Source organism: Muscardinus avellanarius (assembly GCF_963383645.1).
Source record: "Muscardinus avellanarius genome assembly, chromosome: 3".
Taxonomy (NCBI): Eukaryota; Metazoa; Chordata; class Mammalia; order Rodentia; family Gliridae; genus Muscardinus; species Muscardinus avellanarius.
Genome location: NC_137788.1, coordinates 89,587,745 through 89,604,165, shown reverse-complemented (window position 1 = coordinate 89,604,165; position 16,421 = coordinate 89,587,745). Strand labels below are relative to the sequence as shown.

Genomic DNA, 16,421 nt, shown 5'->3' with positions numbered 1-16,421 from the left:
TAAACTGGTTAAGAGATATAAGCTTTTTAGCTGGGCATGGTGGTACACGCTTATAATTCCAGTACTTGGGAGCCTGAAACAGGAGGATCACAGGTTCAAAGCCAGCCTCAGCTACTTAGTGAGACCCTCCTCAACTTAGTGATACTCTATTTCAAAATAAAGAATTAAAAATAGGGCTGGGAGTATAGCTCAGAGGTGGAATACCCTGGGTTCTATCTCTATCTCCCCCCCCCACACACACACACACACACAAGAAAGAAAAGAGAACAGACAATAGAGTTTCCTTCATCTTAGAGGTTAGGCTTAGTATTACTGTGTGACTAGGCCTGGGTGCTACTAGGAATTTGCCTAGTATTCACAGGAGGTCACTGGGCTCTTTTGTTAAATATAACAGTTTCACAGATTATCATCAAATGGAGTCACTGTAATCTTGATGAATCAAGACAAAAACAAGGCCACTCCGTAATCATGTCAAAACACATAATCATGTAAAAAAATATGAACATTCCCAGGACACAAAGATAGCCAGGTACCCTTCTGCCCAGGCCAACATGAGTAGCTGCTGCTTTTTTAGCCAGTTACAGCTTTATCCTCCTGTTTTACTATATAGGATTTGTTTAAATACTTACACATTTATTCTTACTTTCTGGTAGCTTCCAATCCACAGCAAAGTCCTACTTTCTTAAACGTTTCCGTAAGTCTCCTTACATGTGCCTAAATTCAACAAATAAGTCCCTTTTAACACTCATTGTGACACCCCACAGTTCTCTGTGGTGTGCATTCTCCTTCATTTCAAGAAGTAATAAACCAACGTTTACACCAATGGGTATGTTCCTGGTACTCTTTGGCTAGGGGGCATTGACGGAGTGAAATTCAAATGCCTAATAGAATTTCTGTGTGTGTGTGTAGTACTGGGGGTGGAACCCAGGGGCTTTTCTACCTCCAGGCTATATTCCCAGACCTATGTTATACCTTATTTGGAAACAGTGCCTCACTAAGTACCTGAGGCTGGCTTCGAACCTGTGCGAACTTCCTGTCTCAGCCTCCCAAGCGCCGGGATTACAAGTGTGCGCCACCATGCCCGGCCTAATAGAACTTTTAATTTACTCTTGATAAATAGTACTACATGTCTAAGAAAGGGAGAAGATTGCTGAGTGTTGGAAAAGGCTATACAGAAAGAAGTGCCTGGAGCTGAGTTACAAACTTGAACAAAATGGATAGGTTTAATTTGAATGACCAATGATAAATAGCTGTGTGAAGGATATTGTCTTGTACAGCCATGGTTAAAGATTTGTGTTCCATGTCGCTTCTAACTATAAACTTTTTCTCATGGTACTGGTTTATAGTGCTGCTAACATTGAAAATGAATGCAAACCAAAGCCGGGCATGGTGGTGCACACTTGTAATCCCAGCATTTGGGAGGCTGAGACGGGAGGATCGTGGTTTGTGGATAGCCTCAGCTACTTAGTGAGGCCCTTTGCAACTCAGTGAGAACCTGTTTCAAAATAAAAAATTAAAAAAATTGGGCTGAGAGTGTAGCTCAAAGGTAGAATGTCCCTGGATTCCATTCCTGGTACCACCAAAAAATTAAATCACTGCAAACCAGATTATTACCTCAAATAGACCACTTAAGAACACTAATCTTGTTTTACTCAGTCTGACAATAAATTATTTTTATTTTACCTCTGATTGCACTGTTGATTTATGGCTCCCTATCCTTCCGGACACCTTCCATATCAGGAAGCCTAGTGCTGTGAACTGGGATAGTTCAGCAGTCTTTTTTTAGCTTAGTTCAAAAGCAGGCCCAGTGGTGTGTTTGATCCAAGCTCATACAGTCACTCTGAAAAGCCATCTGGACTAACGATATCCCAGCTTCATTCTATAGAATAAAGCAGAGTTGTGGTATCATGATAAAACAAAAGTGTACTCTGAGATAGTGCTCTTAACTATTATTATTAACAGGTTCTAATGGATCTTTGGTCAGCAAATAGTATTTAGACTTACTTCTCATCCGTAATAACTTTTTTTTTTTTTTTTTTTTTAGGTTGATAGGCTGACTTACCCAGGCTGTGGGATTTCTTATCCCGTCAACTCTGCGTTTGCATTCCAGAATACTTTTCCTCATTCAATGTCTACCAAAAATACCATCCACCCAGTTTCAGGACCAAAGGTAGCCAAATTAATGCTTTGGTGGGGGGGGGGGCAGAGGAATTTATTAGCATGTAAATATCTTTCATCTTTTTGTGTGTGTGTGTGATTGAATCCACAGGTAGTCTCTCTGAGTCATACCTCCAGACCTATTTTATTTTTTATTTTTAGATAGGTTTATCCTAAGTTGTTGTCAAGGCTCGCTTCAAACCTGTGATCCTTCTTTCTCAGCCTTCCAAGTACAGATATTTTGGGCATGTACCAGATACCTGGCTCTTTTCATCTTTTAAAAGTTCACTTATTGTTTGGTCAGTTACTAAGTATTAAGTAATGTATTGAATATATTACAGAATATTTAATATATTTGCTTAGAATACATGTGTCCACTGTATGTTTCTTGAGCCAGTGTAATTTACTAAAACCTAGACATCGGTCTTTTTTACGTATTCCTACATTACATGTGCTCCATTTTTTTCATTCTTCTACTTAATTCTACAAGCCTAACTAGAGTTACTGATGTCATACTACTGGCATATTAAATTACGTAAGACTTTTTGTTTGTACTGGGGATTTAACCCTCAGGCATTCCACCTTCAAGTCACACCCCCTTCCCTTTTAATTTTATTCTTATTTGGAAATAGGGTCTCGCTAGGTTGCTGAGAGCCTTGCTACATTGCTGAGGCTATCCTTCAACCTGTGATTCTCCTGTCTTAGCCTTCCAAGTATTGGGTTTACAGGTGTTTACCACCACAGATTTTTGGATTCTTTTTTCAGAATTTAAAGGTTACTAGGGTAGGCTTATAGCAAATTCTCAAATGTAGTTTTGGCAACATTATCTCACATAGTATATGAGAAGGAATTGTTCCAACCCTTGATTTATTTGCTAAGGCTTTTTCTACCCACTTGAGGTCTTTATCTACGTTATTGTGATTTCAGTTGCAGACATGATAAACTAATGTCTTAGATTTGTATATTGTTTTCATTAGTATATTTTATCCATTTTTCTTATGTATTATTTAATCCATGGAGTTTAGTCAACATTTTTATTTTATTTATAACTTAAGGTCCAAATTGGTTTTTTTCCTAAATCATTGAGACAAACATGGAAAAAATATTTTATAAAGGATAGAATTGAGCTAGGTGAGGTAGAACATGCCTATAATCCCAGCTACTTGGGAGACTGACACAGGAGAATCAGTTGAGGTCAGAAGTTTAAGGCCAGTCTAGGCAATATAGTGAGAAATTGTCTCAAGAAAATAAACATACTCAGGTGTGATGGTGCACGTTTGTAATCCCAGTATTTGGGAGGCTGAGACAGAATTTAGCAGCTTTGCGGCCAGCCTCAGCCGCTTAGTGAGATCCTCAACAATTTAGCAAGACTTTGTTTCAGAATAAAAAACAGGGCTGGAGGTGTAGCTTGGAGGTAAAATGCCCCTAGGTTCAATCCATAGTACCAAATAAATAAAATAATGAATAAGAACACAAAGTTTTGAGTTTGAATCCAATACCTAGGTATGTGTGAACCCTATGCACATATTGCTATATGAAATTTAGTGGTTGAAAAGCAGGATCTGAGCCGGGCGTGGTGGCGCACGCTTGTAATCTCCGCGCTTAGGAGGCGGAGACAGGAGGATCGCGCAGGTTCGAAGCCAGCCACACTGGCTTAAGAGACCCTCTTTCAAAAAATATAAAATAGATCTGGGAGTGTAGCCCGGAGGTAGAAGGGTTTCTAGGAACCTCAGTACCACCCCCCCCCCCCAAAAAAAGAGTGTGTTTTGAAAGATTCCAAAACATTCAAAGCAGTATACAAAAATATGTGTATGTAGTACTAGGGATTGAACATAGGGCCTCATACCTGCCAGGCAAGCAGTCTACCACTGAGCTTCATCCCCAGCCTTATTTTTAATTTTCTGAACCTTCGTACACTTTATCAAAGTGACTATAGTAATTTACATTTTTCACCCACAGTATATAAGAATTCCTTTTTTGTCACATCCTTACCAGCATTTTTTTTTTTTTCTTCCTTTTGCGGGTCTGGGGATGGAACCCAGGGGCATTCACCACCAAGCTACACTCCCTGCCCTATTTTTTATTCTTTATTTTGAAACAGGGTCTCACTAAGTCGTAGAGGGCCTAACTAAGTAGCTGAGGCTGTTTGCGAACCGCGATCCTCTGGTCTCAGCCTCCCAAATGCTGGGATTACAAGCGTGCGCCGCCACGCCCGGCAGCATTTGTTATTTTTTTATTTTTCCTACAGCCACTTTATTTATTTATTTATTTTTTATTTTTATTTTATTTTATTTTTTTTGTGGTACTGGGGTTCCTGGAAGCCCTTCTACCTCTGGGCTACACTCCCAGACCTATTTTTACATTTTTTTTTAAATTTGGAAACAGGGTCTCCTAAGCCAGCGCGCGCGGCTGGCTTCGAACCTGCGCGATCCTCCTGTCTCTGCCTCCCAAGCGCGGGGATTACAAGCATGCGCCACCACGCCCGGCATACAGCCACTTTAATTGGGCTCAGATGGTGTCTCATTGTAATTTTTATTTACATTTTCCTGATAATGTATTTTTTCCTTATATTTGTATCTCTTTTGAGAAGTATCTACTCAGATCATTTGTACATTTATTAATTGGGTTACTTTGTGGTTTATTTTTTGTTTTTATATAGACTGTATCATTTTGATTTATAATTATATTATGTTAAGCTAGAATCTGTCTATTCTTATTCTTTTTTTGGTGGTACTGGGGGTGGAACCCAGGAGCTTTCTACCTCCGGGCTATACTCCCAGACCTATTTTATACTTTATTTGGAAACAGGGTCTCACTAAGTTGCTGAGAGCCTCACTAAGTAGCTGAGGCTGGCTTCAAACCTGTGCGATCCTCCTGTTTCAGCCTCCCAAGTGCTGGGATTACAAGCGTACGCCACTACGCCTGGCTTATTTTTACTTCTTTATGAACTTTTACAGAAAGTAGATACTTAATGTTCTCTTATTCCATTTCTTTTTGTATGGAAGTGGTCATTTTTTTCTCTATTAGTATGGTGATTGTATTTATAGATTTCCTATTATATGTTCCCTTTATCCTTTTGGCACAAAATTTTCAATTACTATATCTTATATTCTAGATTTTTATATAGGTTTTTAATTATTTTGACTATTTTAAATTCAAAGCCCTCATTTAGAATCCTTAAATAAAACGTAGCATAGACTTTCAAAGTTCTTCACAAGAGAAGAATTTTCACAATGCATGAGGTTAATTCATTATTGTTGATACTTGGTTACTTTTAAATGTTAAGAAAATTTGTGCTATTCATTTTTTTTCTTTTATGACAGAAACTTACATTTTTGGTTAGGTTAAATAGGATACAAAAGAATGTACTTTTGTTAAAAACATATAGGTATAATTTATATTTTATGATCTAGATTTATCAGGAAAAAATAATCACTCAACTCAATATAGAGCTGAGTTTTCACCACCAAGTTACATGAGGTGTTTTCCCTTTCCACAGGTCCAGTTTAACTTACAGTTTACAAAACCAAATACGTCACTAGGAGATGCTCAGTCAGGAGCAACTGTTAGTAAGCCTTGCTCAAATGATAAGGAAAAGTAAGTGCCTATTGCCATAAAGTTGATTACTACTTAGACTTTTGAATGTCATCGTAAATACTTTTGGTTGGTACTTGACACTTTGGTACTGTCTTGTTTCCCTGAGATACTGAGATGCTTGAGTCACTTGCAGGTATAGGAATGTGATTTTTCATGCATTTTTAAAAACTATGGATACTCTTAAGACATATAATACAATTTTGTCTAAGAGAGTTTTCTTATATAACCGAAGATTGTTCATTTATTTATTTGTTTGTTTGTTTGTTTATTTATTTGTTTATTTATTTTGCGGATCTGGAGGTGGAACTCAGGGGCATTTGACCTCCAAGCTACACCCCCTAATTTTTTTATTCTTTATATATTGAAACCGGGTTTCACTGAGTTGCAGAGGGCCTCACTAAGTAGCTGAGACTGTCCGCGAACCGCGATCCTCTGGTCTCAGCCTCCCGATTGCTGGGTGTATAAGCATGCACCACCACGCCTAGCAAGATTGTCCTTTTAAAAAAGTATTTTTGAGCCTGTACCTAGAATTGTGTGTGTGTGTGTGTGTGTGTGTGTGTGTGTGTGTGTGTGTGTGTGTGTGTGTGTGTTACTGAGGATTGATCCAGGGATATTCTACTTTCAAGCTACACCCCAGCCCTAGTTTTGATTCTTTATTTTGAAAAAGGGTCTCACTACGTCGTAGGCTTTACTAAGTAGCTGAGGCTGGCTGAGGCTGGCTGCAAACCTGTAGTCCTGTCTTAGAGTCTCAAGTACTGGGATTATAGACATGTGCCGCTATGCCCAGCTAGAAACTGTTTTTAATTCCTCACAGTCAAGTGGGGGTTTTTTTTGTTTGTTTGTTTGTTTCTTCTTCCTATGTCTATGTGTGCCCTGGGAACACTCTATTTTTCTGATTTATATGCTTCTAGTATAATCTAAGAACCCCAGCCAGTTAACTTAATAGTTATATGGTGAATAAGAGGTAAAGGGTTTTGAGATTGTTCCTTAGGTGACATGAATAAAATTTAATGCCCTTTGTGGTTTCTGTTTTGCTTTCTCAGAGATTCCTTCCAATTTTTAAGTTTGTTTGTTTGTTTGTTTGTTTGTTTGCAGTACTGGGGATGGAACCCAGGGGCATTCTACTTTTGAGCTATACCCCCAGCTTTATTTTGAAACAGGGTCTCACTGAATTGCAAAGGGCCTTTGTAATAGCTGAGGCTGTCTGCGAATCGCGATCCTCCTGTCTCAGCCTCCCAAATGCTGGGATTATAAGGGTGCGCCATCACGCCCATTATTAATTTTTTAGGTTTTATGTTGTAAATTCGTGCATATGTGTGTATGTGGGTCCTGGGGGATTGAACTCAAATTTTTTTTTTTTTTTTTTACCTCTAAGCTACATCCTATATTACTTTTTATTGTGAAACAAGAACTCTTGTTAGTTGCTGAGGCTAGCCTTGGATCCACATCCCTCTTGTCTCATGTCTCAGCCTCCCAAGTAGTAGGATTACAGATGTGCACCATCACACCTGACTTTTTGTATTGAAATTTTTTGAATCAATGGTTTGTTGCTAAATTAATCAGATTTCTGATTATTTTTTAGATTGACTAAACTCACTGTGTGTGTGTGTGTGTGTGTGTGTGTGTGTGTGTGTGTGTGTGTAGTTCTGGAGATTGAACCAAGGGGAATTCTGCCTCTGAGCTATATTTCTAGTCATAATTGTGTGTGTGTGTGTGTGTGTGTGTGTGTGTGTGTGTGTGTGTGTGATATTGGGATAGAAGCCAGGGCTGTTCTACTTCCAAGCTTCATCCCCAGCCCTATTTTATTTTTATTCTGAAACAGGCTCTCACTAGGTTGAAGAGAGTCTCACACTTGTTGAGACGGTCCTTGACCCTGTGATCTCTGTCTCAGCCTCTCAAGTACTACAATGACAGGTGCGTGCCCCTGCACCTTGTTTTATACCACCATGCTCAGCTTGCTTGAGTCTTAAAAACTTTTCTCTGTATGGTCTCCATGTTGCTATTTATTTATTTATTTATTTAGTGGTACTGGGGTTCCTGGAAGCCCTTCTACCTCCGGGCTACAACTCCCAGACCTATTTTACATTTTTATTTGGAAACAGGGTCTCTTAAGCTAGCGCGGCTGGCTTCGAACCTGTGTGATCCTCCTGTCTCCGCCTCCCAAGCGCGGGGATTACAAGCGTGCTCCACCATGCCCAGCTCCATGTTGCAATTTTAAAAAGTAAATTATGGCTCCTTATTTACTTAAAATTTAATGCCTTTAAAATCTGCCTGCTAACACTCATCATGAGCTATCACTATTACAATATATTGCAAAGTAACATACCTCTAAGAAGGTGCTTATCCCAGCTGCCAGCCTTGATTCCTTGAGTCTTCTGAAACTGCCAACAGAGTAAGAACATGGTGCTTGTGAGCTTTCCTAAAAAGGAAAGAAGTAGTCAGAATTCTTTGAGGTCTAATGTGTATTTGTTTTATTTAATCTCAAACTTGCCCTCAAAGCAGAGTACCTAGAATTCAGATTAATGGTAGGATACCATAATATTTATGTATACTATTCATCATATATACCAAGAGCAATTTTACTTACAGAAAATATGAAATTCACAGTATAATATCAAATATCAGCCAACAATAAAATGAAGGCTTTTAAGTGATTTGAGATTTTTATTTAGAAGTGGCTTGTCCCTTTATTTGCTGTCAGCTAATAAGTAGCAATGGGTACTAAAGTTTAAAGAAAAAAAATAAAGTTACAGCCGGCCATGGTGGCGCACGCCTCTAATCCCCACACTTGGGAGGCAGTTATCTTCTAATAGTACAGGTTAGAGATCTTTTATTCAAAATGCTTGCAGTTTGCAGTTTTCATAATTTAGAATTTTTCATATTTTGGTATATTTGTATCCATATAATGAGATTTCTTAGGGATTGGACCCAATTTTAAACACAAAATTCTTTTTTTTTTTTTGTAATGGGGACTGAACCTAGGGCATTCTACCTCCTAGCCACACCCAACCCTATTTTATTTTGATTTTGAAATGGTCTTGCTAGGTTAGTAATAGTCTACTTGCTAAGGCTGCCCTTGAACCTGTGATCCTATCTCAGCCTCCCAACCATAAAATTTATTTATTCTCATTTACACATTCAATGTTTTTTATTTATGGCCTACAGGTTAATTTTATATAGTTGGTTTTTTTTTTTTTGTTTGTTTGTTTCTTTGTGGTAGTACTGGGGGGTGGAATCCAGAGGCTTTCTACTTCCGGGCTATACTCCCAGACCCATTTTTATATTTTATTTGGAACAAGGTCTCACTAAGTTGCTGAGAGCCTCGCTAAGTAGCTGAGGCTGGCTTCAAACCTTCGCGATCCTCCTGTCTCAGCCTCCCAAGCGCGGGTTTTACAAGTGTGCCCCACCACGCCCGACCTTATATAGTATTTTAAGTATATCTCTTTTTGACTGTGACCCATCACAATGAGGTCAAGTGTGGAATTTCCCACTTGTAGTGTCACTTCAGTACCCCAAGTTTTAGTTTTTAGAACATTTTGGCTTAGGGATTGCTCTACTAGTAAATATATATATATATATATATATATATATATATATATATATATATATATATATATATATGTTAAACCATAAAAATTAACTAATGAAATCAGATGTCTGATATTAAAAATAAGTAATTGCTATTTTTCTTTTAAGTGGTGAAAATTTAGGGCTAGAATCTAAATACTTGAAGAAAAGAGAAGACAGCATTCCTTTACGTGGACTCAGTCAGAATCTGTTTAGTAATTCAGGTGAGAACATTTCTGGACTGGATTTTTTTTGTAGTGTGGTTTAATTAAAATGTAAGGCTTGGGCTGGGATGTAGCTCAGTGGCAAAGCATTTGTTTTGCAAACCCTGGGTTTGATCCCCAGTGACAAAAAGAAAAAAGGAGAAAAAAAAAGTATGAAGACTTTTGAGTAACTATCTTTTTTGTCCTCATTTGTAGATCATCAGAAAGACGGTGCTCTTGGGACTTTGCCAATGTCTTCCAAGCCTACGGTGCTTCCTTCTATATCTTCAGCCTATTTCCCTGGGCAGTTACCAAACAGTTAATTCCAGCATCGTCTTTTACTTTATATTGCCATTTTAGAAACTCAGGTGGTTAACAATGTTAACAGAAGTTAGATCCTCAACAGACAAGTTTCAAATCTCACTCAAGCTACTATTAGGTTATTTGAATCCTTTATAATATTGCTATCATGTATGATAGTTTATAGGAATGAATTTGTATTTGTGGATTGGCAAAGATTCCAAGTCAATGGCAGTTTTTGGTCTGTGAACATGGTGTTCTACAGACTAGTAGTATGAATTTTATTAAACTAATTCTTAGAAATTTAGCTCTAAGAATTGATTCCTATAAGGGATATTCTTCTAATCATATTGAAAATCTGAGTAAGTTGACACCTGCCTAGAAAGCAATAGTGTGAAGGGGACCAAAAAATGCAGCTTATTCAATCACTTTCAGAGCATTATGAGGGAAAATTATCATCTCCTAAGATTGTCTTCATTATTGTTATTTACATTAAAGGGAAAAGTTCTGCAGCTACCTGAAATGACATGAATATTTTTTTGTGTGTATCTGGTACTGGAGAGTAAACCCAAGGGCATTCTACCTCTGAGCTACAACCCTAGCCCTATTTTTCATTCTTTATTTTGAAACAGTCTAAGTTGCAGAGGACCTTTTGAAGTAGCTAAGGCTGTCAGCGAACCTCGATCCTCCTGTCTTAGCCTCCCAAGTACTGGGATTACAAGCGTGTGCCACGGTTAACTGAAATGACATTAATTAAACCTTCATAGCCAGTAAATATGAGTGCTTTAAAAAATATTTAAATTAGCTATTGAGTTTATTAAATAACTTTTGCTATACTTATAAAAATAATTTGGCCAAGTGTGGTGGCGCATGCATATAATCCAAGCTATTTGGGAGACTGAGGCAGGAGGATCACACTGGGGAACTTGGAGCCTATCTCGAAAAAATAAAAAGGGCTGGGCATAAAATAATAAGTGCTTAGTAATATTGCCTAGGCCCTGGGATCTGTCCCCAGTTCCATGCAGAAAAAAGTTTGGACAGTGTATTACATGACCAGATTAGATAGAGATTAATCATTAGAGCTAAGATTTTATAGGATTTTAGTGCTTCCTGAAAGTTTACCCTCATCCAACTCTCCTCCTTAATTTGTAATTTTGTTATGTAGTTATCAGTGGAATTTTGTTTTTTAAAAATTGGCACCGTAAAGCCAGGCATGATGGCACATGCCTGCAGTCCCAGTACTTGGGGAGCTGAGATAGGAGGATCACAGGTACCAGTACATTTTCAGCAACAGAGCAAGGCCCCAATTTAGCAAGTCACTTTGTCAAAATAAAAAAATAAAATAGGCCTGGGGTGTAGCTCAAATGTAGAATGCCCCGGGCTCAATTCCTAGTACAAAAAAAAAAAAAAAAAAAAAAAATGGGGCACTATACAAAACCTAGAGAGAGTATCATGGCTATTCATTGTATTTTTTTATAATATCAAAACACAGATTCATTTTAATGTTCACTTAATAAAGTAGGCAACTGTGACAATTATCACAACTTCCTTTTCTTCATTACTAAAAGCTTCAAGCATACTCCTTAGAAAAAATTAGATGGTTTTTAAAACTTCACCCAGAATCATAGGGCCCTTTTGTTTCCTTCTTGACAACCACTCAATACAGAGTAGCAGTCTTTTAGAGCACGTTACATAGATGAGGAAAGAGACATTTTAAGGTAATGACATAAACAATGTTACTTGGCTCACAAGGAGACCTTTGCTATCCTTTTTAATAGTCACTATCTTGAATTTTAGTTTGACATTGCTGGCAGTTGCAAGCAGTTCAATAACTAATGTTAGGCAGTGACTCTTTTCTCTCTCGTTTAGATATATTAGTAAGAATTCTCAGTTAAAATAACTTGAAAGCACTTACTACTCTGAAGTCTCTTGGTAACAGGGGAACCTGCTTTGTTGTAAATACTAATATACATATATATAGCATTATGACAGGGTTTGGATGGGATATACGAATAGCTTTTCAAAAATAGCTCTTTCCAGCCCGGCATGGTGGCGCATGCTTGTAATCCCAGCATTTGGGAGGCTGAGACCTGAGGATCGTGGTTCATGGACAGCCTCAGCTACTTAGTGAGGCCCTCTGCAACTCAGTGAGACCTGGTTTCAAAGTAAAAAATAGGGCAGGAGGTGTTGCCCAGAGGTCGAATGCCCCTGGGTTCCATCCCCAGACCAGCAAAAAAAAAGTCTCTTTCCAAAAGAAAGGACAGAGATCATTCTATTACCTTGCAAAAAAAAAATTGTGTATATATGTATAGATTTCTAAGTGTGCTATAATTTTGCTACCTCTTAAACTTTTATTTGGAATTGTTTTGAAGTGTAAAACTGTACATGTGTTAATAATCAAAATGTTGCATTTAATGTTATTTTTATAAATTTTTGTTAATAAAGTATTAAAATTACTTTGGGAGTATGACATGTAGAGTATATTAAAGGTAATAGGACTGATCTAAAACATCAGTACTTAGAAAGTCAAATATTTCCAACTGGTTTGCATACGAAGTTTTCACTTTTGTCTATCTACAAGATTATTTTTATATTCAAGGAAAAGAAATGGATTCAAACTAAGGGAAAGATTTTTGGTTTGTTAGTATAAAAATGATTATGGTACAACAAAGCCAAAACAGGCCTTATATGAACTCACAGATCAAGACTTTTTTTAAAAAAAATCATTAAAATATTTAATTTTATTAACAGAGTATTTACATTTTTAAGACCTTATTTAACCATAGTGAATGTTCCAGGTTTAAAAAGCATTAGGCAATAACCACACACAAGATGAAAACAGTGTAAACTATACAATACTTTATGTACAATTTTTACAAAGTAACACTTTTTTAAATAATATAACTGGACACAAAAATATACACTTTAGAGAAATTCACATCAGTAATTGTATAAAGCTCTCTTCTAGGGTCCTGAAAATTTAGGACAAACATTAGCTCTGTAAATAAAGTGTTACTGTGACAGTCCTGAAAGGCCACTATATATATTTTTATCTACAGATAGATATCACATTGACATTTTCAAGGCTACCAGCTTTACTATATAATTTTTAGATTATGTATTCAAGTGTTGAGGTTTTATGATTATGCAAACATAAAAATAATAGTGGTATAAGTAGCTGGGGAATAAATTTGAGCCAGCATTTAGATTTACAGGCTCTAACCACCCCAATTTAAATTCTAAATGGCTGATATTTTTTCACTGCAAAAACTGTAGTGAATAGTGAATTTTAAAATAAAATTACTGCAAACAAGCTTGAAACATGATTCAGATTTAGTACATTTTTCTCCTTTTTAATGCAAACAATTCATTTACCATTTCTTTATTTTAGTGCATCTGCATTAAGGCTTTGAATTATTTGACCCAAGATTTTACAATATTAAAATCTGACTCGATTTTACAATGTTAAAATAAACAGGTCCACAACCATACTATCTAATCTGTCTCTCTGAGAGTCAGCATAAATAGAGTTAAAGCTCAACACCTTAAGGAAATGGTAGCAGAGACATATGCTAATATCTAAGAAGTTACATATATAGTTTTAATTAAAGGATGTATTAATAAAAGTTTAGTGGCAAGAAATTGGTGCTAATAAACAAAAAGTTTCTTTTCAAAAGAAATTGTAACATCTTTGGAAAACTGTCCGGTTCTTTCTTTAGTTCCCACGGAGTTCATGCAGACACATTTCTTAAGACAATCTTAAAGTACACTGTAGATGGGAATGGAATGTATATCCAGAACTACAGGTAAAAACTAAGACCTGGGTGCTGATAGAAAAATCTTCCTGATGTCGGTCCTCACACATTTGTGTCCTGGAGTAAAGGTTCTTTGGCCTCTCCTGGCGCTTGTGTACTATGAGGATGGCTGTGACTGCCACAATGCTTTCTCCAGCTGCTGGACCTTAAGCTTAAATTGGTGTGTTCCGGGATAAACAAGGCAACAAGCAGAGCCAGCAGTACCGAACAGGCTCCAAAGAGGAAGGGGGGGCCAGGGATGATGGAATTCTGAGAAAGAAAAAAGCAATTAGGACTTCTATGCAATTACTTTTGTTCATAAGGTGAAACTGCTTATCTTTGAGTAGTAACTGATTGCTGTGAGTTGCAAGCCACTGACTTCACTAAAGCCACAGTGCCTTCTCTTTTCAAAAGCACAGTGACACACTCAATACAAAATTCTGGGAATAACAAGCAGCAAAGTTACCATATTCTTACTTTTAGCACGAAACCTGAAAACAAGTTCAAGCTTCATTTGTTACTCCAAGAGGAAAGCATTTGTAGGAAGACCCCAAAAGAAAAACCAGGGAGCATATAATATTAACTACAGTAACAAAATTAAGTACCATTTTCTTTGTTTCAGAAAGGTAATACATGAGCCGGGTGTGGTGGCGCACACTTGTAATCCCAGCATTTGGGAGGCTGAGACAGGAGGCTCAGGGTTCATGGCCAGCCCCAGCTACTTATGCCCTTTCCAACTCAGTGAGATCCTGTTTCAAATTAAAAAAGAGGGCTGGGGGTGTAGCTCAGAGGTAGAATGCCCCTGGGTTCCATCCCCGGTACCGCCCAAAAAACAAACAAAACAACAACAACATGCTCAAAAGAGTGAAAGTGAGGACACAGATAATGCTATTAGCATGAAAAGAAACGGACCCTAAGTTTAGCCCCATATTATATTCATTCTTAGCAAAAACTTGTATTGCCCACATTCTTTCTTTAGAAGTAGGCTTACTAGCGAGTAAGCGCCAAGAGCTATTTGTATTGACTAAAATGATTGATGTTGGTTGGCACTCACATCTTCAGGTACAAATAGGGAAACACAGCAAATCAACGAACAAAGACACACATACCTGGCTTTTCACACAGAAGGCTGGCTGAACACAGGAAACTGGGTGGCCAAACAAGCCTCAGAGGAAGCACAAGTAGTACAGAAAATGGCTAACATGCCAAAGGCATAATTCATCAGAGCAGATATTTAAGCAACTTTTCATTTTCAAGGGGGAAAAGGTATGCACAGCCAGTTTCACAAAGAACTATCCACGAGAACAGTCCTTAAGACCTCAGTTTTAAAGTGTTTTTACTCAATCTAAAATAATCTCACATAAAAGCTTTCATGGCCAAAAAATATATACTTTTTGTATGTGGTGTTGGGAATGGAACCCAGGGAGGCACTCTATCTTTGAACTACATCCCTAGGTCTTATTTTATCATTTGAAAACAAGGGCTCAAAAGTTGCTGACTGCCTGGCTTTGAACTTGTGATCTGCCTGTTGCAGCTTCCTAAGTACTAGAATTATAGGCTCGTCCCAGGACATCCAGTTTTAAATATCATCTTTTCAGTTCACCCAAATAAACTATACAATTTTACTATGTTAATGAAGAATTACCTGTTCAAAGTGGTGCTGAGGGCTGGTGTTTGTCCCCAAGTCTGTTCCTGTTATTGGCAGTTCTTTAAGTTCCACATGAAATATGTAGAAAATGAATCCATACAGGGCTGGTCCCAGACCATTGCACAAGCCTCGAATTCCTGTTATCATCCCTTGAACAACACCTACGTTATTTGAAGAAATAATTTTATTACATTGCCTTTTTCCTACTCTGAAAACCAGTACAAATCTACCTAAAATCAAGGCTTTTAGCAAATATTAGCAACATACCACAATAGCATTAAATACTACTTTAGCAGTTCTACAAAGTATAAGATGCCCTCCTATACAAATGTAAGCTCAGATGTACTCATGCACAGGCTGAACATAGATTATAGCTTTCTAAATATCTCTGGTTAAATACCAGTGGTGAGTTCAGAAGTATGGTTGTTAAAATTCTGTCCCCAAATAGCTACTTATTACACCCCTTTTAGTCAAATACACACTGCTGAGTTTTACTTTTTCTCTTTAGGAGATTCTCTTTAATTTAAAATCCAACTTGCTTTGGCCATAGGCCTTTCCTTCCTCATTTCACTAAGTTACCACTGCCTCCGCCTCCTCCTCCTCCTCCTCCTCCTCCTCCTCCTCCTCCTTTTTTTTTTTTTTTTGCGTGTGTGTATGTGGTACTGGGGGTGGACCAAGGGGCTTTTCTACCTCTAGGCTCTACTCCCAGACCTATTTTTATACTTTATTTGGAAATAGGGTCTAAGTTGCTGAGGTTGGCTTCAAACCTGTGCAATCCTCTCTCTCAGCCTCCCAAGTGCTGGGATGACAAGCGTGCGCTACACCACGCCCGGCTTCCCCTTTTCTTATGACCAGATAAAATATCCTTTTTAAAGAATTATACCTTATCTGTTATAATTCTAACAATTAGATGTTCCCATCACAAAAGCCTAAGACTTTTATGTTTACTATAGGTAATGGAAATCACAAATTTGAGTCAAAAGTCTATGAATATATCCCAAGATATCTAGCACAACACAGCAAATAATAAATGTTTAGTATAACTTTATTACTAAATTTTCTAACAAAAGAATAGGACCACATATTAAAATTGAAAGTCAAAGGAATATAGCACCATAGCCGGGCGTGGTGGTGCACGCTTGTAATCCCCGTGCT

General features: G+C 37.6%; 2 protein-coding genes across 11 annotated transcripts in view; one reads left to right on the top strand and one right to left on the bottom strand.

Annotated features, from left to right (window-relative positions):
• SASS6 (SAS-6 centriolar assembly protein) overlaps positions 1-9,847 on the top strand; it is a gene marked incomplete at its 3' end in the record, with an annotated part of 33,455 nt that extends 23,608 nt beyond the window's left edge. The window contains exons 14-17 of the mRNA XM_080693171.1: positions 2,045-2,170; positions 5,657-5,754; positions 9,451-9,545; positions 9,741-9,847. Of these exons, the coding sequence (XP_080549297.1) occupies positions 2,045-2,170; positions 5,657-5,754; positions 9,451-9,545; positions 9,741-9,847 (426 nt within the window). The remainder of the gene's footprint in view (positions 1-2,044; positions 2,171-5,656; positions 5,755-9,450; positions 9,546-9,740) is intronic.
• A 3,834-nt stretch (positions 9,848-13,681) lies between these two features.
• The window catches only part of MFSD14A (major facilitator superfamily domain containing 14A), a gene marked incomplete at both ends in the record, with an annotated part of 37,989 nt that continues 35,249 nt past the window's right edge, over positions 13,682-16,421 (bottom strand). For all 10 annotated transcript variants that reach the window (XM_080690765.1, XM_080690769.1, XM_080690771.1 and 7 more), the window contains 2 exons: positions 13,682-13,888; positions 15,264-15,427. In XM_080690765.1, coding sequence (XP_080546891.1) covers positions 13,682-13,888; positions 15,264-15,427 — 371 coding nt within the window. The remainder of the gene's footprint in view (positions 13,889-15,263; positions 15,428-16,421) is intronic.